The 24,678-nt window shown below is 46.7% G+C and overlaps 1 protein-coding gene across 1 annotated transcript in view; it reads left to right on the forward strand.

Moving 5' to 3' along the window:
- The window catches only part of LOC101133404 (ubiquitin carboxyl-terminal hydrolase 6-like), a 77,429-nt gene that overhangs the window by 25,082 nt on the left and 27,669 nt on the right, over positions 1–24,678 (forward strand). The window contains exons 6-29 of the mRNA XM_063700665.1: positions 1,630–3,008; positions 4,028–4,181; positions 4,459–4,531; positions 4,694–4,776; positions 6,076–6,115; positions 6,589–6,669; positions 7,121–7,228; positions 7,546–7,655; positions 8,901–8,949; positions 9,475–9,595; positions 10,308–10,402; positions 10,789–10,854; positions 11,300–11,399; positions 11,770–11,922; positions 12,906–13,327; positions 14,536–14,617; positions 16,107–16,181; positions 16,687–16,825; positions 17,083–17,188; positions 18,641–18,814; positions 19,356–19,530; positions 19,972–20,123; positions 21,101–21,212; positions 22,575–22,786. Of these exons, the coding sequence (XP_063556735.1) occupies positions 4,460–4,531; positions 4,694–4,776; positions 6,076–6,115; positions 6,589–6,669; positions 7,121–7,228; positions 7,546–7,655; positions 8,901–8,949; positions 9,475–9,595; positions 10,308–10,402; positions 10,789–10,854; positions 11,300–11,399; positions 11,770–11,922; positions 12,906–13,327; positions 14,536–14,617; positions 16,107–16,181; positions 16,687–16,825; positions 17,083–17,188; positions 18,641–18,814; positions 19,356–19,530; positions 19,972–20,123; positions 21,101–21,212; positions 22,575–22,786 (2,727 nt within the window). The 5' untranslated portion in view covers positions 1,630–3,008; positions 4,028–4,181; position 4,459. The remainder of the gene's footprint in view (positions 1–1,629; positions 3,009–4,027; positions 4,182–4,458; positions 4,532–4,693; positions 4,777–6,075; positions 6,116–6,588; positions 6,670–7,120; positions 7,229–7,545; positions 7,656–8,900; positions 8,950–9,474; positions 9,596–10,307; positions 10,403–10,788; positions 10,855–11,299; positions 11,400–11,769; positions 11,923–12,905; positions 13,328–14,535; positions 14,618–16,106; positions 16,182–16,686; positions 16,826–17,082; positions 17,189–18,640; positions 18,815–19,355; positions 19,531–19,971; positions 20,124–21,100; positions 21,213–22,574; positions 22,787–24,678) is intronic.

The following is a 24,678-nucleotide window of genomic DNA, read 5'->3' on the forward strand; positions in this document are numbered from 1 at the left end:
CTTTAGTCCTCAGTGACATTTGCATCCATTCTTATTTATATAAATGAGCTTCTATAAAGAAGGCAACTTTGATAAAGGTTAAATGTGATAAGATGCTGTGTGTGTCTCGCACAAAAGTGGGTGCTCAGATAATCATGGAATCTGAATTGAACCTGCTCTTTACCACGGTAGCCTCAAGGTCGCAATGGTGTTCAACTCCTGAATATGGTCTCAGACGCAGATATTTCACATCTTTTATGGAAGCCTTTGGCTCGTAGTTATTTCATTCTCATTTTTCCCTTGTCAACCTTCTCATTGCAGAATGACAGGCAGATCCTGTGCATCACAGGGCTGCTTGGGCTGAATGACAGCAAGAATCGCTTAGTGAAAGCTGCAACTTCACGGGCCCTGGGAGTCTATGTGCTTTTTCCCTGTCTCAGACAGGTCAGAGTGAGCCTATTTAGCTCTTCTGTGCCCCTTTTGTAGTCCATGACATCCCTATTTTGTGGATATAGAGCTCCTGCATTGGATGGTAAAGGAAACTAAATTGCTTTGTAATCTGATTTCTTTAATTGCTACTAAAATATGGTCATGGGCCAGGCATGGTGGCTCATGCCTGTACTCCCAGCACTTTGGGAGGCCGAGGCGGGTGGATTGCTTGAGCTCAGGAGTTTGAGACCAGCATGGGCAATTTGGCGAAACCCTGTCTCTACAAAAAATTTTAAAAATTAGCCAGGCATGGTGGTATGCACCTGTAGTCCCAGCTACTTGGGATGCTGAGATGGGAGGCTCACTTGAGCCTGGGAGGTGAAGGTTGTAATGAGCAGAGATCACACCACTGCACTCCAGCCTGGGTGGCAGAGCCAGACACACACACACACACACACACACACACACACACACACACACACACACTCACTCTCTCTCTACATGGGTGTGTGTGTGTGTGTATATGTGTGTGTATATATATATAGTGTTATACATATATATATATAACTACAGGTATTACCATTTATATACCATATATATATAAATGAACTAAGGCATTACCATATATATATATATATGGTATTTATTTATTTTTAATTACTTAGCACACTGCCTGGGACCTTAGGCACCCAATAAATGCTTAAATTAATGAATGATCTAATAAAAATGAAATGGGACATTACCAGGTGGTAGTCATCATTTAGAAAGCTGACATAGTTTTTACTAAGAAGGAAATAATGTCCTCTTTCACTCTTACTTGTGACATTTATCTCACTGAGTGGTGTGTAGTACATAGGATGTGTTTTGGAAATGGGTTTCTTTTTCAGAACATTATTTCCCAAGATGGAAATCAACCAAGCACAGGGTTCACAGATAACTGTCCCAGGCCAGGTTATATATTCGATGTTCATAAGAGCAAAATCCATAGGCTTCTCGAGTGTCCATGGCACATACCAAAATCATGGGAGCTTCCCCTGGGATTTTTTTGAGTGTCCAAATTGTAAAATATAAGAACAGCAAATTGATTGAGTAGATGAATTTTTATTTCCAAGTAGAAATGTGCGTGAAGGCTTCTAGCTTTATCTGAAAATAAGTTTGAGAATTTCACAGGTAGCAGCATGACCTGCTAAAGTAACTGCAGTGTTTTGTTTTGTCTTACAGGATGTCATATGTGTTGCAGACGCAGCAAATACAATATTGATGTCACTTGAAGACAAGTCTCTGAATGTTCGAGCCAAAGCAGCCTGGTCCCTGGGCAACCTGACAGACACTCTGATTGTCAACATGTAGGTGACTGAACTTGCTTTCCCCAGCTGACTTCTGAGATTGAGGGCCCAAGAGAATGTCTTCGATCTCTACCATGAAAGAATCAGCAGTAGTTCCCGCATATTATGCAGTCAGTCTTCCTGCTTTGTTTTGTTTGATATTCCTTCAGAAAATAAAATTAATAAGCTGCTCTTAATATATATTAGGAATATATTAAGACATATATGTATTAAAAATACTGTATGTCGATATAAGTAATATGTCCACATTATAGAAAACATAAAAGCAAAACCTTAGTAATGGTTACCGTACTTTTAAAATGCATTTAAAAATATTTCTTAAAGTAGTATATTCACAGGCTAAAAAAAATCCAGATAGTACAAAGCAGCATTCAATGTGAAGCCTTTCTTCTACCCTGACACCTTAGTTCCCCTCCCCAGAGGTAGCTGGTTATTCATGTGCAAGTGTCCTGCTTTTTGTCACTTCACCGTATAAGCAACATGTAAAATGTGTAAGCATTCTATTATTGACTTGTTAGAAATCCTTATTTATGATTACATAATTATCACTGTGTGATGATTATTTAACCATTTTTCTATTACTGAACATTTGTTTTAGCCTTTAGGCTTGTAGACTTTTATATTCAGTGAATATTTTTGTGCATTAAATCTGCATTTTGAGATTTTTTTTTGGAGACATTCCTAGGTGGGGAACTATTGAGTCAAAAGATATATACTGTAAGTTTCTTGATATAATGTAAGCAGATTTGTTATAACTGTTTTCCAAAACTTTTAGGCATATGCTAAGTGAATATATTTCTATATGTATATATTTAAGTGAGTGGCTTAAATGGGGAGGGCTGAGGTCAGGGAGGTCTGATGCTGGTCCTGGGCTCCGGGGGTGACAGTGATGAGGAACTGGGTGCACACATGAGTGGGGGAGCCAGGCCTGGCCAGAAAAGCAACACACACATGCACAGACACGTTTACCACTTAACGCGTGTGCACGCACGTGCACACATTGCAGGCAGGCATGTTGACGCCTCAGTTAGCGGAGGACCCTGACTCTGGGCTCTGCTGACCCGGGCAAGGCCCCATTGTGATGCGTGCCATGACCTCAGAATGCCACTGGTGCTTAGCACCTATCCGCTCTCCAGCCTGTGTCTGTGTTCTACAGCAGTTACACACACGCAGTGGTGTTGGTGAGCAGTTTGTGGACTCAAAGGTTTTCTCCCTGAGAGGCATAACCCAGGCCAGCTGATTCATCAGAATCGGGTGAGTGTGACCTGCTCTCTTCCCTCCAGGCTGACTTGGGGACAGTGGCTATGGTATGGGCGGTGTTGGCCTCTGGGCAGCTACAGAGGAGGGTCATCCCAGAACACTCACTGGATGCCCGTTCTACACTGCCTGTGTAGACGATTTTCTCTTTCCTCCTCATGGTGGCTTCGTAGAGTGGGTGCTGTTCCCGAATGTACCCATTTGACAGATGAGACATCTGGGGTCAGAGAGGCGGTAACCAGCCCGGGAATCAGACATAACCCTGGATTTTGCTCTCAGCCCTGCTGTGTGCCGTGCTAGACTTCAGGCCTCAACCCTGAGACCTCCCTGCTCTAGATCCCAAATCTGCCCAGATTTCCGATCCCGATGGGGCTGAGCCTGGCCCTGGCAGAGACACTGGGATGGATCCACTGTGGGTGAGGAGGAGGGAAGGGTCCTCAGAACACACCTGGGGCCTAAGCTGGGTCCTGATGGTCACTGTGGGACCCACTGGACACACACAGTCCCTTGTCTGGGAGTGGCATGGGGAGCCTTCTGCCCTTGGGCAGTTGTGGAAAGTGAAGGAGCCCTGGAGGGCTGGCTGAGGGGAGACTATCTTCCCTTGTGTTCAAAGGGGTCCGGGCACTGGGGTTCTCCCCAAGTATTTCTTATTCTGTCTGGCCTCGCTTTCCTTTTGCCCTGAGTATTCTCAGGAGGGACGGTCCATCTAGATGTTCTCCAGGAGCAAGGACCCACTGTTCTTCATCAGTGACCCAGGAAAATGAAGCCCCCTCCTGTAGGGACAGCTCAGAATGGTGGAGTCCACAGTCCCTCCCTGAGAGACGTGGTTTCCATGAGCACAGTGGCTGCTTTGGAGACAGTAGATCATTTTCATCCCCAAAACCAAACACACTCCTGCTCACATGGCGTTATTCCTAAAGCAGCTTCACTGGTTAGACTGAAGGGCCACGGCCACGGTAGCCCAAGTGATGAGCGGGGTAGAACGGAGCAATCAGGAGAGATCTTGTTCCCCGTAGGAAACTGGGCATATCTGTGGCCCTGAGCATCCCAGGAGGCCGATCGTACGGAGACCTCTGGTGCCTGACCGCAGTTCACATCCACATCCCTGGAATAGCCCATCACAGGCTCTTCACCCTTGGCAGGTGGACACCATTCAACCTGCCGGGGCAGGTGTGTGCCCGTTTCATGGCATATGGGGACAACGGGATTCTCTGTCCAGGTCCCACTCTTCTCGAGTCCTTGGGAAGATGCCCACCCCTGCTGGGGGCTTCAGACTGCAGAGACCCATGGAGGGGTGGGCCATGGGGTTTGGCCTCTTTTTACCTGATTGTAGTGGTGGAATGAAGGTTATACAACCAGCCAGCATCTGGGAGCCCGGCGGGAGCGGTTCAGGGGTTTTCCGAAGCTGTTGGGTACAGTGTAACCTTTAGACAATTTTGTCTCACAGGATGGACATGGTAGAGGACGCAGATAGTTTGCAGGCACAGGAGCGGGAGGACATAATTATAAAATATCAGAAGGTACAGTTCGGTCTGCTCCTTGGAGGGAGGCCTCTTCCAGTGCGCCCTGGTCAAAGGGTCCTGGGTTCCTTAGGAGCACAGGGCAGGGACGGGTGGCCAATACCCTCAGGCCCTTGCACCCTTTACCTTGGACCCCTCACCAAGGCTCCCTCTGGGTTACAGGGACACCGAGCTGGGCTGCCAGAGGACAAGGGGCCTGAGCCTGTTGGAATCTACGGCAGCATTGATCGCTTTGGGATTCTGCAGTGAGTCCTCTGTGCTCCCCTCACCCCTAAAGCAGCTGTCTCAGCTCAGGGATGGGTTTGCTCTTAAAAAGGCCTTTCTGATGCAGGACATGTCTCGCCAGGTCGGGCCAACCTCTTTTCCAGGGTCAGAACTCCTCCCTGGCTCCCCTGCAGGTCCAACCCGAGATTGTTGTTAGGCCAGAGGTGCAAGGCCCATCTAGGGAGCCGGTGGGAATGGAGACTGGGCTAGGCCAGGCCCCTGGGCTCTCAGCAGTTCTGTCAGCAAGTTAGCACAAGAGGAGCGGGGCAGCCTGAGGTTCTGGCCCTGTCTACCAGGAGACAACCCCAGTGAGATCCAAGGGTTGTGGCCACAGGGTGAGGAGACACCTGGCCCAGCGTCAGGGCTGCTGTCCAGCAGGTCTCTCAGAGCCCACCTGCCCCTGTCCTCCCCCATTTCCCTAGAACTACAGCCCTCACTGTCCCCATGGGGAAGGGGGAATGGCGTGGGGACAGTGGGAGTTGTGGCCCTAGGGGAATGGGGGAGAAGATGGGCAGGGCCCCATTCTGGGCATGTCACGATGAGGCCAGGGAGGCAGCAGGGCTTGTGGACTAAAGACCCTGGGTCTGGTGCTGGGAAGGGATCTGGGGCCAGGTAAGAGGAGCCCAGCCAGGAGCCCATACCTCGGGTATCGCAGGATGGAGAGACAGAGGATCCCGGCAGAGGTAGGGTGGGAGGGAGCTGATGAGCCGTGCCACTTCTGAAATGCAGGGTGTGTGGGTGTGTGGCTCAGACGCAGGGAGAGGCATGTGCATGCTGGGAGGTCAGAACCTGCAAGAGCCTTGGGGCTGTCAAGTGGGATGGGCCCCTGGTGCACCCAGAGTACACTGGGCAGGTCTCAGGGCAGTCTCCCTTGACCCCGGTGGGGTGATGGGGTCACTCCCTGAGGGACTCCTGTCAGGGCCCGGTCGCCCACCCTGGGTGGCCCCCATCCCATCTCAGGGCTAACCTTTCTCAGCTCCAGCAGAAAGCACCACCTCGAGTCCAGGACAGGCAGCCCCATTGTGCAGCCTGACCACCCCCCATGCCAGGGCCCCAGTAACCCCAGCCAGGCTGTCCCTGCACTCCTTCTTCTCCCAGGTCCTGCCCCTCCTGGGAGTCAGCCCCACAGGAGGCCCTTGTCCTCCCTTCCCTGTGCCTTCTCCCGGGCTGAGCCCTGAGCTGGATAGGGACAGAGCCAGTCCTTTCTGGGGGTCGGCTACCAGGCTTGGACGGCTCCAGGCCCTGTGCAGGTCCTCAGCTCTGCCTGGGTTGCCTTACAGTGAGACGGAGCTGCCTCCTGTGACTGCAAGGGAGGCGAAGGTAAGAGCCTGATGGATGGAGGGGCTGGTCCAGGGACGTAGGGACTGGGCGGGTGGTCAGTGAGGCAGAGGAAGCAGCTGGCCTGGGCGGTGGCGGGTGAGGGCAACACGCTGTCACTGGGAGGGGCAGCAGAGACCTGACCCCAAGTTGCTGTAACTTTGGCAGTTTGATAAAATTCCAAAGTGAGAACCACAGTCCTGGCTTGGGGGTGGCTGCCCGCTTGTGTCAGGAACCCACCTAGAGGCTGGGACCTAAGACTGGTGTGTCTGTGGCCTGAGGATGGCACATCCTGGGGTCCCAAAGCCAGCCCACTGGTGCTCATTTGCTCAAAGGCTCTCAGCCCTTAGGGTCTGCCCTTCCCTGGCTCCTTCCAGCTGGGTCCCACCAGGACTCCGGAGCCCAAGACCCAGCATCCACAGGTGGCTCTGGGAAGCCTGGCAGCTCCACTAACTCCAACATTCCTCATTTGGCAGCAAATTCGGCAGGAGAAAAAAAGAAACAGCAAGTGGCTGGAAATGCTGGGCGAATGGGAGACATATAAAAACAGTAAAAAGGTAATGTGTGGAGGGAGAGGCTCCCGGAAGCACTCTCTGCAGAGATAGGGGACAGGCACCCATGGCTGTGGCCTGGCACCATCAGCCTGTCAGAGCGGGAGTGGCACACTGTCCTCGCCCAGAGGACTGCAGGCCTGGTCGCCAGATTGCCTGCCTATTCGTGCAAGTGTCACCTTGCTGGGAGGGAATCTGAATCTAGGGCTTGGACCACCTGGAGCTCAAGGCTAGGGATGCCCTGGTGACCTAAAGGAAGAAAAAGGTTCGGATCAGAGTTGCGACTCTGAGTGTCCATCCACTCTTTCAGTCCTGGGAAGGCATACCCTGTCCCAGCTTGATCTCACCTCTACTGAGGAATCATGGGCCAAAACCGACAATTTCCAGAATCCCTGGGCTCTGGTCCTCACTGGGGTCACCCCATGGCCTGTGACACCAGATTGTTTTCTGCCCACAGCTCGTAGATCGAGTGTATAAGGGGATACCCATGAACATCCGGGGCCCAGTGTGGTCAGTCCTCCTGAACATCCAGGAAATCAAATCGAAAAACCCCGGAAAATATAAGGTACGCTCAGCCCAGAGCACAACAAACAGGACAGGCCGTGTCAGGGGTCAGGTCTCCAGCTGGAGGGAACGTCAAGCCCACCCTGGTGGGGGTGGGGGGGATGGTCAGATGCACATCCTGGGCATGGACGGTGGCAAAGTCACCACAGACAAACTCAGCTCTGATGACCCTCCCTGGCTTCAGTAACAAGCCAAAAAGCAGCTTTCTGCACAAGGAAACCTTCCTTCTTTCCTTCCTTCCCGAAGTGCTGACTGTGGGCTGACTGCCATTGGGGGCAGGGAGTCTTCCATCTGTTCTGAGGCTGCTTTGCCCTACAGATCATGAAGGAGAAGGGCAAGAGGTCATCTGAACACATCCAGCAGATCAACCTGGACGTAAGCAGGACGCTCCGGAACCATGTCTTCTTCAGGGATCGATATGGAGCGAAGTAAGCCTACGGGAGCCACAGGGTCCCAGCGGAGATGGGGTGAACGAGAGGGATGGGGACTTCCCCAGAGCAGAAGCCAGGGTCACCCAGGAGGGATGACAGAGCTGCCAAGAGCTCTCCTGGCCCAGGGAGCAGCTGGCACCATGAACCGAGCACCTCCCTGGTTCCAAGCCCTGGGCCAGGCTGGAACATGTGGGGCCAGAAGCCAGGAGGATCCTGAGGAGACAGAAAACAGCAAAGAAAATCATGCACAATGGTGACAGGTGCTCTCCCTGACCCATGGGGACCCATGGTAGGACCCACGGGAGGGTGGCAGGATGGAGGGCCCATGAGCCTCCCCAGGCAACACAGACAGCACCAAACGCTGGGAGAATTAGGGGTCCTGGAAACTGTCATCCACGTCTGCTGGGAACATGACATCGCACAACCACGTTGGCAGCCAGTTGGGCAGTGGCTCACAAAGTTCAATGGACTTGAACCACGCGTCCCCAAGGTGTCACAGATATTGAACCCACTGATTTGAAAACTGACATCCACGTGAAACCTGCATGCCACGTTCACTGCTTGATTCATTGTCACTCACACGGAGCCTTTGGGGATGGCCTTCAACACGGGAATGGGGAGAGCAAGGCTGGTCCTCCCTTCAAATGGAAGACCCAGTGAGAAAAGGGAATGAGCCAGTGATGCCCGCAGGAATGTGGGTGGATCCTAGATGCATTTTGCTAAGGGAAAGAAGCCAGATCCAATAAGCTACCACAGGAGGATTCCCATTCCTAGGCCATTCTGGAAAAGGCCAAACCATAGGGACTGAGAAGCAGTCTGGGTGGCCAGGGGCTGACGGATCGGGGAGAGGCTGGGTGCATAGGGGAAACCCTGGAGATTTGGAAGATCACGAGTCGCTCCAGGAGGGGCTGGAGCAGTGGCCGGGAGACTGCACATTGGTTTGGAACCATGGAGGAACTGTACAGCGAAAGACTGAACTGGCGTGTGTGCAAACTGAAAAAAAAAAAAATCATTCAGAGTGAAAAGGATCGGTCAACTCACTATAGAACTGGGCTATTTGCATGTCACAGATGTGCATTTTACTGAAGCATTTCTTCAAGAGTCTCAGGCCCTGAAGAGCTCACTGCTTATCTGGTGAATCATCTGAACCTGAAATGGGATTTGTTGTTAGGATTTGTAGACAAAGTGAAACTAACAGCATCTGCACAAACCAAACCATAGCCCCCTTTCTCTGTTTCCTAGGCAGCGGGAACTATTTTACATCCTCCTGGCATATTCGGAGTATAACCCGGTGAGTATTCCTGGCAGTGAGGTTCCCGGGCCGTATTTCCCTATTCACAGGAGTGGGTGTCTGATGGGGGTGTTGTTGCTTCTTTTAAAGTTAGTATTTGTGACCCACCAGGATATAGGAGGTAGGAGTCCAGCTCACCGCTGGCATAAACCTCCAAGCAAGGGGGTGGTCTCAAGGGGTCAAGCTGAGACACAAAGGACTTGGGGCCTGGACTCCTGGTGTCACCTGGGCCTGACCACCACTTCTCAGAACAAGAAATGACGCCCTCCTCCTGGGGCTGCCCCAAAGCCTGGGAGCTTGGCAGTGTCACACGCAGGACAGTGCTCTCAGGAGACATTTTGGACAAGGTGCTGAAGTGCCTGATGGACTTGGCTCTTGTCATGAAGTGAATTTGCATCCTGAGGAAGCCTCTTCTTCAGAGGAAGCCTCCCCAGTCACCTCTGCCCTCTCCAATTATATGAGTCCTCCCAGGTGACCTCAGCCCTCACAGGTGATGTCCTTCCATGGTGACTCTGGCTCTTGCAGGAGGCGGGCTACTGCAGGGACCCGAGCCACATCGCCGCCTTGTTCCTCCTTTATCTGCCTGAGGAGGACGCATTCTGGGCACTGGTGCAGCTGCTGGCCAGTGAGAGGCACTCCCTGCCGGGTAGGTGAACAGCTGCCGGTGGGGCCTCAGGCAGCCAGACCCGGGGACGGCCACCATAGCCAGGTGATCTCGGCTTTCAGCCAAGGCACCATCCTTGTGTCGCCAGCTTGTTGGGAGCCTTTAGTACATCTCTGCTGAGGGTCCCACAGGAGTCCGCAGCTGACCCCCACAGCCCAAGTCAGATGCCTTTCATCCCCATCAGCAGAGGGCATCTCATCCTCCCCGTGGCCACCCTCTGTGTCCTGGAGCCACGCCCTCCAGCTCTGATTCTGTGCAGCTGACTCTCCCCTCCCTGAGAGTCCTCCTGCCCTCCAGCTGCCCCGCTCCTGCTGCCCTTGGTGCCCATGAATGGGCTGACCAAGCCTGGGTGGCAGCATCTCCCCATCCCATGTCCCCTGGCCCTACTCCACTTCCAGGAGATGACCAGGAAGCCCAGCACCGACCCTGTTCTGGCCGCTCTGTTGTGTCCTCAAAGTCAGGCTTGCCCTTTTTGCACCCTAGCCCAGGAGGCCTCCAGGGGAACCTCCAGCCAGGCTCCAGGGGATGTTCCTGTCCCACCTCCCCAGGGCAAAGGCTGCATGGTGGGGTCACCAGATGGGAGGGTGGGAGGCCTTGGGGTTTGGGGGCATCTGCAGCTGCCCAGCTCTTGCAGCTGATGGCTCCACATCTTGGGGGAAGGCTCTGATTTCATGATGGGCTGGGGGTTTCTCAGGATTCCACAGCCCAAATGGCGGGACAGTTCAGGGGCTCCAAGACCAACAGGAGCATGTGGTACCCAAGTCACAACCCAAGACCATGTGGCATCAGGTGAGTTTATTGTCCCCTTGGCTCTTCTCAGAGGCCTTGCCTCCCGTGGGGCTGTAGGAGCAGGGGGACTGGAGCCCCTCTTGGGACTGGTGACTGGCGGAGTCCCAGCCAGGGCCTGAACTGAGACGTCGGGTTCTCCATGGGCTGGGAGTTGGTTTCCTTTCCTGCCCTGGAGGAGGCAGAGGCGCAGGGATGGGGGCCCAGCTCCCGCAGAGCAGGGCAAAGGTCAGTGTGTCCACCGAGAGTGTGGGAAGGGGACAGGGTTGTGGGGAGCTCTGGACACCGCCCAGTGTTCTGCACTAGGGGAAGGGTCTTCAGAGGCCCTGGAAGATGGAGGTTTTTAGGGCAGCCCAGGGGGCCCTGAGCACCTCTGTTCCTCCCATCAGGACAAAGAAGGTCTATGTGGAGAGTGTTCCTCGTTAGGCTGCCTTCTCCGGATATTGATTGAAGGGGTAAGGAGGCATAGGGAGACCCTGGCTCAGGGACCCTCCTTGCCCTGCAGTGCCCTGCTTCCTCACTCCCAGCCCACAGGAGGCTCAGGCGGATCCCCAAAGGACACACAAGCAAAACCCTCTGCCCAAGAGGGGTCATCCCAGGGCAATGGCTGGGGCTCAGGCCCAGCCTTATGGGCAGACTGGGCCAGGACCCAACTTGAGAGGGCTCAGGGAAGCCTCAAGCCCTGGGCAAGCCCCTCTGTCCAGGAGCCACATCCCCACTCAAATAAGTGCCCCCTATGAGGAGCTGCAAGACCTTGTCTGACCCAGCGTTCTGGATGGCTCAGGCGACCCTCATGGGGAAGGTCACTGACTCTGGAGACTGAAGCCCCAATGTGTGCAGCTCAAGCCACCAGCCCCAGCCTGGAAGGGCCAGGTTCTCTCACACCTGCTGTCCCCACAGGTCTCTCTTGGGCTCACCCTGCGCCTGTGGAATGTGTATTTGCTTCAAGGAGGACAGGCGTTGATGCCGATAAAAAGCATTGGCTCCAAGGTTCAGCAGAGTAAGTCTACGTGTGCCTAGTGGGGCCTGGGGAGCCCTGCGGTCAGACCCCGACTGGCCCGAGGGCAGCTTCCTCACACTGTCCCCATGATCCTCTGTTCTGGCCCAGAGGGAGGTCTGGCCAGCTGGGCTGGGCAGGGCACTGTGACACCGACCCCATCCCCCACATGACCCAGATGAAAGTCAGGAGTGTGGTGAGCACTTCCCTGTCCAGATCGCCCCCCAGCCACAGTCTCCTATGTACATCTGGATGCCTGGGGTGGCCACCAAAGGATCCGGCACCGCCCAGTGGGAGACTGAAGTGGCCACAGGGTATGAGCTATGACCATTCCCAGGTAACTGTCCTGGCCTGATATCCACCCTGTCCCTAGAGCGCCTCATGAAGACATCCACGTCTGGCCTGTGGGCACGTTTTCGGAACAAGTTTTTCGATACCTGGGCCACGGATGATGACGCTGTGCTCAAGCATCTTAAGGCCTCTACGAAGAAACTAACAAGGAAGCAAGGGGACCTGCCACCCCCAGGTGGGCTCCAGTGCCATGTCCCCTCCCATGTCACCCTCTGGGGCAGTCAGTAGTGAGGGAGTGCCCCGGACCCTCAGCCCTACTACCTGGGCCTTCCTCTTCACCTTTTCTTCCTTCTCTTCCTCCTGGACTCTAAGAAAGTACAGGAGGCCCACCAGTCCTCAGGGCAGGCGCTCAGTGTGTGTATACTGGACGTGTTGTGCATGCAGGAGGGGGATGTGGGCAAGACCCTCCAACAAGCCCCCTCCCACTTTCCACGGTGTCTCGCTCTGCCCCTTACAGGGCCCTCAAAGTTACTAGAGGAGCCAGACCCATTTGTGGGAGACCCCGCCCCTCCCTACAAGCACCCACAGCCTCAGAGAGCAGCAGAGGCCCCTCACTCCTGCACCTCCTCCAAGGTTGCCAGGACAGCAAGTCTTGAGCCAGGGAGACAAGGGAATCAGGTGTCCCCGACCCACGGGGCATTCAAGGAGAGGGCACAGGCGGGACCCCGGGCCGGCCCAGAGCCAGAGCCAAGAGTTCAGCCAGATGTGGGAACGGTCAGTCCTGGCATGGACTGGGCAACCCAGGAGGGCAGAGGGTGACCCACATCCAGGCCCAATCACCCACTGCAGAGATGGGTCCCCACGTGAGGTGGCAAAGGGCTGGGTGACATCCAAGGCCCCTCCCACCTGAGTTCTGACTGGGGGCCGTATCCCAAGCCCAACAGCCCTGGGATGAAGGTGTGTGGCAGGAAGCCCCCAGCCAATCTGAACCCTGGGGGCAGTCCCAGGAGCCACCCGCCATGCCCCAACGGCTTCCCCATGCCAGGCAGCACACACCCCTCCCTCTGGGATCAACAGACTACAGGCGTGTCCTCAGTGTCAGACCATGGGGGCACACAGAGACACCAAGGACTCCAGAGACACAGGCAGGTGGGGCCCAGCCCGGAAATGCCTGCATGGGCTCACTGGAGACGCTGACCACGTCTGTTTTCCTTTCAGCCAAACCCGAGCAAGGGTCCTCGGGACCCAGTCCTGTGCCAGCTTCACGTGGCAGGAAGACCCTCTGCAAGGGGGACAGGCAGGCCCCTCCAGGCCCACCAGCCCGGTTCCAGCGGCCCATTTGGTCAGCTTCCCCACCATGGCCACCTTGTTCTTCCACACCCTGTCCTGGTGGGGCTGTCTGGGAAGACACCTACCCTGTGGGCACTCAGGGTGTGCCCAGCCCGGCCCTGGCTCAGGGAGGACCTCAGGGTTCCTGGAGATTCCTGGAGTGGAACTGGATGCCCCACCTCCCAACGGACCTGGATGTAGGGGGCCCTTCGTTCCCTCATTATGATTTCGAACAGAGCTGCCGGGTCCATGCCATATCCCAGGAGGACCAGCTGGCCACCTGCTGGCAGGCTGAACACTCTGCGGAGGGGGTGAGATTGGCTTTCACTGCACTGAGTCACAATGTGGACATGGACTTCCCGGCCCTGCAGTGCACCCAGCACTGATGCCAACCGGGACACCCCCTTCAGAGCTAGGGACAAACAACGGTATGCTTCCACCTCAGGGCCTTGCCTCTGCCACCTCTACTTGGAAAGTTTTCAGCTCCCTCCAGGCTTCTAGAAGCATCTGGGTCAGGGCTCATGGCTGGATAATTTCCTGAGGCTTAACAACCCAAGCAGGCTTTGCATCCTCATTTTATTTTTTGTTAAACTTATGACAATTTATTAAGAAAGTGTGCAGCTCGAAAGACATGCACGGCTGGAACACACCAGCACCCAGATCACAAAGCCAACCATGCCCAGCCCCTCCCAGCACCCCCAGCCCTGCGACCAGCATTCTGAATTCTAATGACACCATGAGCCTGCCTTTGTACTTGAAACTCATGGAAGGGTAACCACCTTCATGTTTTAAAATAAATGTTTCTTCCTGTTGAAATGATTTTAGATATACAGAAATATTGAAAAGGCACTGTAGTGTCCTCCTACACCTTCCATCCAGCTGCCCCTAATAATGATGTTTTGTAGTAGCATGGCACATAAGAAATTTAGGCTGGGTGTGGTGGTTCACACCTGTCATCCCAGCAATTTGAGAGGTCGAGGTGGGAAGTTTAGGTTCACTTGAGTCTAGCAGTATGAGACCAGCCTGGGAAACATAGGTGGACCCTGTCTCTAGAGAAAAGTCAAAGAAATTAGCCAGGCCTGGTGGCATGTGCCTATAGTCCCACCTAGTCAGGAGGCTGAGGCAGGAGGATTGCTGGAGCCCATGAGTTCCAGGAAGCAGTGAGCCATGATTGCACCACTACACTCCAGCCTGGGCAACAGAGCCAGACTCCATCTTAAAACAAACAAATAAACAAAAAAACAAAAAAACTTATTCATGTAACCAAACACCACCTGTTCCCCAAAAACCTATTGAAATTTTAAAAAAGAGAAAGATAATTCTTGTGAAGTACTCATTGCCTTTCTCTCATACTGCCACCAAGTTATACATATTTATGAACAACTACAGTAGGCCAGATATTTGTGATATGTTATGTAACTACAAAGAAGTTTTTTTTTAATTGTTACTCATTTTTATCTCTGTATTTGTTTGAAGTTTACTAACCAAATAACATAAACATTTCCTCCTCCTTACACAGAACTGCCTTACTCTTCTGGATGATGAGAATCATAGATTGGAATATTTGAAAATCCAGGATAAACAACACCTGGTAATTGAAGGTACAAGATGGAAGCATGCATCTATATTAAATTTTCAAGGGGAAGAATTTAAAGAGTTACTAATAACTCACTTTATAATTTTCTCCAAGACAACTATTATTTGATCATTATGTTTTTATGACAAAGAAACCCTTTGGAAAAAAAAGAAAAAGAAAACCCTTTGAACTCTTATGTAATCCTACCGTACGATTTAGATTGCTTTAAAGGGAAAATATTCTGTTTTTAGTCATTGACAAAGGATGGGAATGGTAGATAAAAACAAGTGAATTCAGTTTACAAATTTATAGTTCCTTAAAATTTTCAAGTTGCTGCTTTGAGTTTGAGTAAAGAGAACAACTTTCTTGCATAGTTAGTAGCACAGGCTTTCATTAGTCATCAACACTGGCTACTCACTGACAGAGCTACTTGTATATTCATAGATTTACACACTGGCATGCACATGCCCTTAAAATCTTTTTAAGTGTATCTTTTCCCATCAAGTTTTGTGGAAACGTTGTTAGCTGCCTTTGTATTAAAATGAATAGGCTGGGTGCAGTGACTCACACCTGTAATCCCAACACTTTGGGAGGCCAAGATGGGTGGATTACTTGAGGTCAGGAGTTTGAGACCAGCCTGGCCAACATGGTGAAATCTGTCTCTGCTTAAAATACAAAAATTAGCTGGGTGTGGTGGCACGTGCCTGTAGTCCCAGCTACTCAGGAAGCTGAGGCACGAGAATCAGTCAAGCCCAGGAGGCGGAGGTTGCAGTGACTGAAGATCACGTCACTGCACTCCAACCTGGGGGACAAAGCCAGACTGTCTCAAAAAAAAAAAAAAAAAAGGAATAAATTATTCTGACAGTTGTTACAATTTAAGAAAGAATTGTAATATTTCTAATGTTTTAAGTATAAGAATTTCCATTGTTTCTGAACTTTAATTACTTCTGTAGATGGTTAAGTATAATTTTACTTCAAGTAGGTAATTGAGGGAAAAGATTATTCAAACCAAGTGACTTTAAAGTCCTCAATATGAAGAATAGGTTGGTTTTAGAGCCAATTACAGGCATGTGCTGCATAAAGATGTTTGTCAACAAAAGACCTGTATATACCAGTGCTCCCATAAGATTATAATACTGTATTTTTAGTTGTACCTTTTCTATGTTCTAACATGTTTAGATACACAAATACTTACCATTGTGTTACAGTTGCCTACAGTGTTCAATACAGTAACATACTGTACAGGTTTGTAGCCAAGGAGCAACAGCCTATACCATACGTAGCCTAGGTTTGTGTAGGTATGCTCCGTGATGTTCACACAAAGACAAAATCACCCAATGATGCATTTCTCAGAATGTAACCTCATCGTTAAGCAATGCATGTACTAAAATTAACTAGATTTTAAAACTTCTGATTTAGGAATAAGATGTCTTTAAAAAAAAAAAAACAGAAGCAATCGAGTGGGTGTAAATTAGATAGATAAGAAATTAACACATTCCTATCTGTCCTTCCAGTTCGCAACAAAGATACGAGTTGGCCTGAGGAGATGTCTTTTATAGCAAATAGTAGTAAAATAGATAGACACAAGGGTAGGTCTCCAGTATTATTTTTTAAAGAGATTATTTTAAATGTTTTTTATTCTTCTCTCAACTATTAAAGTGCTAACAACTTTTGGTTTTGTAGTTCAAAAGTAATTAGGGCCCTTCTTCTTTTTCTTTTTTCCTGAAGCAGCATTTGATGTTGGCAAACCCACCATCAAATTATTTTCTAAATTTCTTTCTAACTGTGCAATTAAATAATTTATATGTTTTAAAAGACATACTAGAAGAAGAATTGTTTGAATTATTTTGAAAAATCATAGCAATTAAAAAGAATAATTGCTGCTTCTGGGTTACAAATGAGCATGGATCATCACTGTTGCCAGACACTCTATGAAAAGCCTTCTCTAGCATTTCAAAGACCTGCTAGAGAATTATTAGCACCATTTAGCTGATTATGAGAGTTATAAAAAATCTTTTGATTGAATATAAGTAACTGTTTGTGCCATGGCATATTACTACAGCTAAGCTTTGGTTCTCTTATTGTTTGTTCCAGTTCCCATAGAAAAGGGAGCCACAGGTCTAAGCAACCTGGGAAACACATGCTTCATGAACTCAAGCATCCAGTGCGTTAGTAACACACAGCCACTGACACAGTATTTTATCTCAGGGAGACATCTTTATGAACTCAACAGGTAATCTTTCTTGAGTCACTGGCCTCTTAACCTGTGACTTTGATATAAACCCAATATCACCTAAATTTCCTCTTTTTTCACCCTGCGGGAAAAAGATTTTATCTTCTTTGCCCTATTTAATATGAAATAGGCCAAGGAATACATCTCTTATTTCAAAAAGAAAAGCTATTTTGATGTGAGATGCTAGGAATTTTTGTGCCCACATGATTGTGATTTATGAGAATCTTTGGCAACAAATTTTCCTCTCAAACTTCTAGGACAAATCCCATTGGTATGAAGGGGCATATGGCTAAATGCTATGGTGATTTAGTACGGGAACTTTGGAGTGGAACTCAGAAGAGTGTTGCCCCATTAAAGCTTCAGGTAAGCAGGTTAAAATAATATAAAATTATTTAATTCCTAAATAGTTGTTTAATCATTTTTCTCTACTTGTTTTTTGTGTTTGGCCTTTTAGCTTAATGAATGTTTTTGGAACCTTCACTTGGTATAAACAAGAGGCCAAATTCTTTTGCTTGTTTAAATATTTGCAAAATACTACTGTATATGTAGTGGGTAGGATAAAGACCAAAGGTACACTCTAAATTCGGGATGTCATTCATTTTACTAATTTGTCAAACATCTTATATGAAGAGTAAACCTTTTTTGGTAATACTTCACTATTAGCAGTATTCTAACTGCAAGGTGGACCTCAAGAGTCTTATTAATTACATCCAATCCAATACATTTTCAACATAACTAAGATAGTTCTATCTGTAGAATACAAAGAAGTAGGCTGGGTGCAGGGGCTCACGCCTGTAATCTCAGCACTTTGGGAGGCCGAGGTGGGTGGATCACTTGAAGCCAAGAGTTCAAGACCAACTTGGGCAACATGGCAAAACCCTGTCTCTACTAAAAAAAATTAGCCAGGCATAGTGGTGCATGCTTGTAATCCCAGCTACTTGGGAAGCTGAGGCACGAGAAATGCTTGAACCTGGGAGGTGGTGTTTGCAATGAGCCAAGATCGCACCACTGCACTCCAGCCTGGGCAACAGAGTAAGACTCTGTCTCCAAAAAGAAAAAAAAAGTAGAATGAATGAATGAATGAAACTAATGAATATAAGTTTTATATTAATATCCGATGTAGTAGATTTTAGTGAAGTTAGGATTATTCATTATTTTTATTTAAATAGAAAGCAAAAGCTTTTTATATTACAAATTATTAACTATAACAGCTACACATTTGACTACTTACCTCTTGCCTGGCACTATTCTAATTAATTTATGCCCTCTAAATAATTCTAATGCAGTTAGTAAAAGTTAGGATGCAACAGGACCAGAAAATGTAATTGTTGAAGACAACATTACTTTATATAAAATAATATATACACATATTATTTTATATATGCTGTGTATTATTATATACACATTATTTTATGCATGTTATGTATATATTATGTACCTATAAAATATACATATTTTATATGCATATAAAACTGTGTAAAACATTATAGAACAGGATGTCTTTCAATGTGAGCAAATGCTGTTTTAATATTTCTGTCTTAAATAACATCTGTGTGCCTGAAGAACAGTTTGCATACATGATACTGAACTGAGGACAGAGTATTGGCCAAAATACTTTTTTTTTTTTTTTTTTGGTCATTTGACGTTAAGATTCAAAAGATTTCATGATTATCCAAAATACATTTGTTGAAATGGAGGCAGACTAAGTACTATCCTATTTATTTTCTTACAATGGCTGTGATTGGATTATAGGACATGTTCATTCCAAATTTTATGGGTAGGAAATAATGACTGTGACTTCTCTTATATTTATAGTGGACCATAGCAAAATATGCTCCCAGGTTTGATGGGTTTCAGCAACAAGACTCCCAAGAACTTCTGGCTTTTCTCTTGGATGGTCTTCATGAAGATCTCAACCGAGTCCATGAAAAGCCATATGTGGAACAGAAGGACAGCGATGGCCGACCAGACTGGGAAGTAGCTGCAGAGGTTTGTCAGTTTTGAGTTTCTAATGTAAGCAATAGACAAAATGTTCTGGCCACAGATACATGTAGCACAACTTAAATGCAAACTAAACTATTCTGAGATCAGAATTTTACTGTGAAAATGAAGGAATTTCTGTTTCTATGCTTAATTCTTATGTGATAATGCCAAAACAAAAATACCTTTAATGAATATAGAAAACTGTTGCCATTTCACATTGCAAACTTTATGGTACTGGATGTAGGAATAATTATCCAGTGGAATTTAAAGAGTCCCCATAATTGCTAAAGTAATGCATATGGTGACCTATAGGCATGCTTTACACTTGTTAATGGACAAATAACTTTAATATTTACCATTGTTACCTTGATAAGAGCAAATGAAAAACAGGATTTTCCATCTCAATTTAATATTTTATGTTAAATGAAGAGTAAGGATTATATTCTTTACATTTAAATCCAATATATTTAACCAGTTTCTGTGAATTTATATAGAAATGCCTCTCTTATGGATTTTGAGAGAAAATTCTCATCTTTTTTATTGCTAGGCCTGGGACAACCATCTAGGAAGAAATAGATCAATTATTGTGGATTTGTTCCATGGGCAGCTAAGATCTCAAGTCAAATGCAAGACATGTGGGCATATAAGTGTCCGATTTGACCCTTTCAATTTTTTGTCTTTGCCACTACCAATGGACAGTTATATGCACTTAGAAATAACAGGTAGGTCGTAAAGTTCTGAAAAATTACTTGACTCCATTAAATTTACTTTACTTAAGTAGCCTGAATTTGTAAGCATAGTTATTCATTTACAAATAAAGACTGGTAGTCAGCATGTTATAATCGAGCAACCTAATTTTAGGCATGACTTGAGGTTTGAAAGATGTAGATTGGGGCATTTTTTTGGTTTCAAATATGCCAGCAACTCTCTTTAAAACCCCGCAAAGCCACCCATACGTTTATGTCAGATGAACACCAAAAAATTACTGATTTCACTTAATATTATCCCTAAGTACCATCTGTTTTAGTGTTTACACATAAAATAAAAATTCTAGGCTGAAATATTTGCTATTATATTTACAGGTCAGATATATCTGTACACAGCATTTAAGGCTTTCAATGAAACCTGCATTTTACCGATAAAAGATCTTTTCTCTTTACTAGTGATTAAGTTAGATGGTTCTACCCCTGTACGGTATGGACTAAGACTGAATACAGATGAAAAGTACACAGGTTTAAAAAAACAGCTGAGTGATTTCTGTGGACTTAATTCAGAACAAATCCTTCTAGCAGAAGTACATGGTTCCAACATAAAGGTAATGTTAACTACTCTAAGAAACTTCTGATTCTATCCTTCAAAGATGACATTTTTCTCAATTATGATGATCAGTTGTTAGATTATGTGACCAAGAGAGATACTAAAACTTAGTGAAAACTGAGCAACAACAACAAAAAATGCCAAGTTTTCCAACCCAGAAACTTAAAAGAGTTTTCTACCAGAATAAAAGGATAATACTGATGGTGGTATTTTTGAAGAAGGGAAATATGTAAGGCTGCCTGTATGGAGTGTTCCAGCTGTGTCACTATAGTATAGGTTTCCTCCAAAGACTGCTGCTATTACCAAAGACTGCTGATATTACCAAAGACTGCTGCCATTACACTTCACAGCTCTTCTATATTACCGCTGTTACTAGAATTCTTCGTAGGTTAAAGTATTTTATGTATTTATGAATGTGTGTTTTTAGTATATTAGTATATGTGTGTTTAGTATATTATGAATATATATACTTGGTCTTTTAACACACTAAGAAATTAAGAGTAAAGACAAATGGACACCAATCATGTCTTTCTACAAACCAACTGGGGAAACAAATAATCTAATAAATATATTGCCTACTCTAAATTAAGCTCCTGCAACCGGTATTATTTATATTCATCTTTGGGATTTCTGAACACACTCTAACCTCACTGACATTTTCTTAATATGAAATGCAAAAATGGGGTGTCTGAGGGTTGGAATTTAGAACCCTGAAACGAAGGACAAAACTGAAGAAGTCAGTCATATACAACACACTTCTTCCTGTGAAAAGAGATAATAGTTCAGCAATTGAGGTTAGTTTTCAGTTATTTTTATCAAGCATTCATCCTTTATGTAGTTGAAAAATTATTCAATCATCTCATTGGTTTTACGGATGAAAGCACCTAAGACATTCTTTTGAAATACATTAGAGAGAGAACTTTTCCTTTTTATCTGAAACATCTCCCCCTTCTCATCTTGCTGCTGTTTCTGCAGAACTTTCCTCAGGACAACCAAAAAGTAGGACTCTCAGTGAGTGGATGTTTGTGTGCATTTGAAATTCCTGTCCCTGCATCTCCAATTGCAGCTTCTAGTCCAACACAGACAGGTAAGATAGAACTAGAACTCCTTCTCATGATTGCACCTTTAAATATTTGTCTAAGAGTTGTCATCTTTGTTACATTTGTTCATGCTGAGGATATTATAGCAGAAGAGTTTTGGAACCCAAGGGAAACCTTACTGATTATTCCATACTTTTTAGACGAGAAACCTAAAATTTAGAGAACCCAAGTGACTGCAGTTAGATAGGTAGTCGTTAGCTAATACACTCTTGGGATTCAGATCTCTTTGAACTTTTATCTAATACTAACATGGCAACAGCTAGTGTGAGAGGAACATACTACCAGAAAATATAAACAATAGATATAGCTAGAAAGAAATCCGATATTATATGTAATTTAATGTGGTCACTCACTGAGTCCTTTTAGCCACTAGTATGCTTTGTCTATTCTTTATATTACTTACAATTAGGTCAATTAGGCTAATTCCCCAACTATAAAGGGCTTTACAAGGCTCTCCTCATTGATGTGTAGTAGGTAGATAGTCCTGATGGTGAGTTGGTGGATGATCTAATTTTAGTTTTAATTTAGAGCATCACTGTCCAATAGAATTCTGCAGTGGTGGAAACTTCTGTGATCTTTGCCATCCAATACAGCATCCACCAGTCACGTGGACTGTTAAGCGCTCAAGATGTGGCTAGTGTGACTGAGAATAATGCATTTTTAATTTTAATTTTATTTTATTTATTTATTTTGAGAAAGGGTCTCACTCTGTCACCCAGCCTGGAGTGCAGTGGCATCATCTTGGCTCACTGTAGCCCCTGCCTTATGGGCTGAAGCAATCCTCCCACCTCAGCCTCCCAAGTAGCTGGGACTACAAACGTGTACCACCATGCCCAGCTGTGGTGTATCTTTTGTAGAGATGGGTTTTCACCACGTTGCCTAGGCTGGTCACTAGCTCCTGGGCTCAAGGGATCTGCTACCTCAGCCTCCCAAAGTGCTAGGATTACAAATGTGAGCTGCCTCATCCAGCCTAATTTAAATTTTAAATGCAACATCTGGGTAGAGGTTACCGTATTGGACAGTGTCTTCAAAGGCGAAGAGAAGGAAAAGAAAACAAGTGGTAGAACTGTTTGTGTGCTAGAACATGGTGCTGATACAGGTTTCTGCAAAAATTCTGCTTAAGAGTTTCCAGCAGTTACTCTTTCCTTTTCATTTGGTCAAAAGTGTGAGTTAGGGAAGTAAAACTGGAAATTAAAATCTTCCAATAAATCTAGAATTATTTATACTATGATTTCTCCCTGCCCTGTGTTAAGAGACTACACTGTCTCTGGTCCTCAGGATACTTGAGAAAAGAGCAAAGATGAAAATACCACAAGCTTATGATGCTGTACTTATCTTTGAATTTGTAGATTTCTCCTCTTCGCCATCTACAAATGGAATGTTCACCCTAACTACCAATGGGGACCTACCCCAACCAATATTCGTCCCCAATGGAATGCCAAACACTGCTGTGCCACGTGGAACTGAGAAGAACTTCACAAATGGAATGGTTAATGGTCACATGCCATCTCTTCCTGATAGCCCCTTTGCAGGTTACATCATTGCAGTCCACCGAAAAATGGTTAGTTAAATGTTAGGCAACTCCCTGCCAGTCTTGCTAGTGTCATTTGTGAAATAGCCATTTTCTGTCTTTGCAACATCATTGAATGCATTTTCTTCTCTTTTTTCTTTAATTTTTTAAAATTTAATACTTTTACAAATTTTATTTTTTTACTTTTTTATCCTGTCCTCAAAATCTGTTGCTGTGAATGCATTTTCAATGTATTATATATGTTAATATAAGTGATCAGAGCCAGGATTTAGTATTACTCATAATGGCTAATGTATGAAATGACATTCCTCATCCGTATATTAAGAGGCAACAGGATAGTCAGTGCATCTGAGTACTACTTTCTTGAAAAATCTGTGTCTCCTGGCCAGGTGCAGTGGCTCACACCTGTAATTCCAACACTTTGGGAGGCTGAAGCAGGAGGATCACCTTAGCTCAGGAGTTCAAGGCTAGCCTGGGCAACATAGTGAGACCCCATCTCTACCAAAAAAAAAATTTTTTTTTTTTTAACTAAGCAGCCATGATGGTGTGGGCCTGTAGTCTCAACTACTCTGGAGGCTGAGGCAGGAGGATCACTTGAGACTAGGAGGTCAAAGCTGCAGTGAGCCATGCTTGCTTGCACCACTGCATTCCAGCCTGGGCAAGACCCTGTCTCAAAAAAAGAAGAAGAAAAAAAAGAAAGAAAGAAAATGGCCGGGTGTGGTGGCCCACACCTGTAATCCCAGCACTTTGGGAAGCTGAAGCAGACGGATCACCTGAGGTCAGGAGTTCCAGAACAGCCTGGCCAATGTGGTGAAACCCCATCTCTACTAAAAATACAAAAATTAGGTGGGCATGGTGGCATGCTCCTGTAGTTTCAGCTACTCGAGAGGGTGAGGCAGGAGAATTGCTTGAACCCAGGAGGCAGAGGTTGCAGTGAGCGAAGATTGTGCCACAGCACTCCAGCCTGGGTGGTAAAGCAAGAATTTGTCTCAAAAAAAAAAAAAAAGTATCTCCTAAGCCAGACATGTTTAGGGGGATCCCTTGAGGACAGGATTTTGAAGCTATAATATGCTACGATGCTCACACCTGTAAATAACCACTCCACTCCAACCTGGGCAATAAGTGAGACCTTGTCTCTAAAAAAATTAGGAAAAAACAGAAACCAACACACACAAAATTTATGTTTCCTGTGTGTTTATGTAGGTATGTACATCTTCACTGCCACATAAATGCAGATGGCTTTGGAAAAAGGTTTTGGTTTTTTTTTTTTTTTTTTTCCTTAGAGGACACAAGAATCTTCTTGGGCAAAGTCAAGTTGTGCGTAATTCCTCTCTCGATAGTCTAATATATAACTATTGCATTAAAGGTTGACTCTTTGGTAAAAAAGAAAAAGGAAGGTTTGAAAACTGTGGTCAGTGGATAATTGTTAAAGAGGTAGTCTTCGGGTATAGTGGCAACTTGGTAGAGTAGAAAGGGCACTGAACTAGGAATTTAGCAACCTAAGTTTTAGTTCTAATTCTGCCACTAGATAGCTGATTGAGCTCTTTGGACTTTAGTGTACTAATTTTGTAAAGGAAAGGAAAGGCCGGGTGCAGTGGCTCATGCCTGTAATCCCAGCGCTTTTGGAGGCCGAGGCGGGTGGATCATGAGGTCAGGAGTTCGAGACCAGCCTGGCCAATATGGTGAAACCCCATCTCTATTAAAAATAAAACAATCAGCCAGGCATGGTGGCACACACCTGTAGTCCCAGCTACTCAGGAGGCTGAGGCAGGAGAATTGCTTGAACCTGGGAGGTGGAGGTTGCTGTGAGCTGAGATCATGCCATTGCACTCCAGCCTGGGCGACAAGAGCGAAACTCTGTCTAAAAATAAATAAATAAATAAATAAATAAATAAATAAATAAATAAATAAATAAAATAAAG

Source organism: Gorilla gorilla, chromosome 19 (genome assembly GCF_029281585.2).
Source record: "Gorilla gorilla gorilla isolate KB3781 chromosome 19, NHGRI_mGorGor1-v2.1_pri, whole genome shotgun sequence".
In the NCBI taxonomy this organism is placed as follows: Eukaryota; Metazoa; Chordata; class Mammalia; order Primates; family Hominidae; genus Gorilla; species Gorilla gorilla.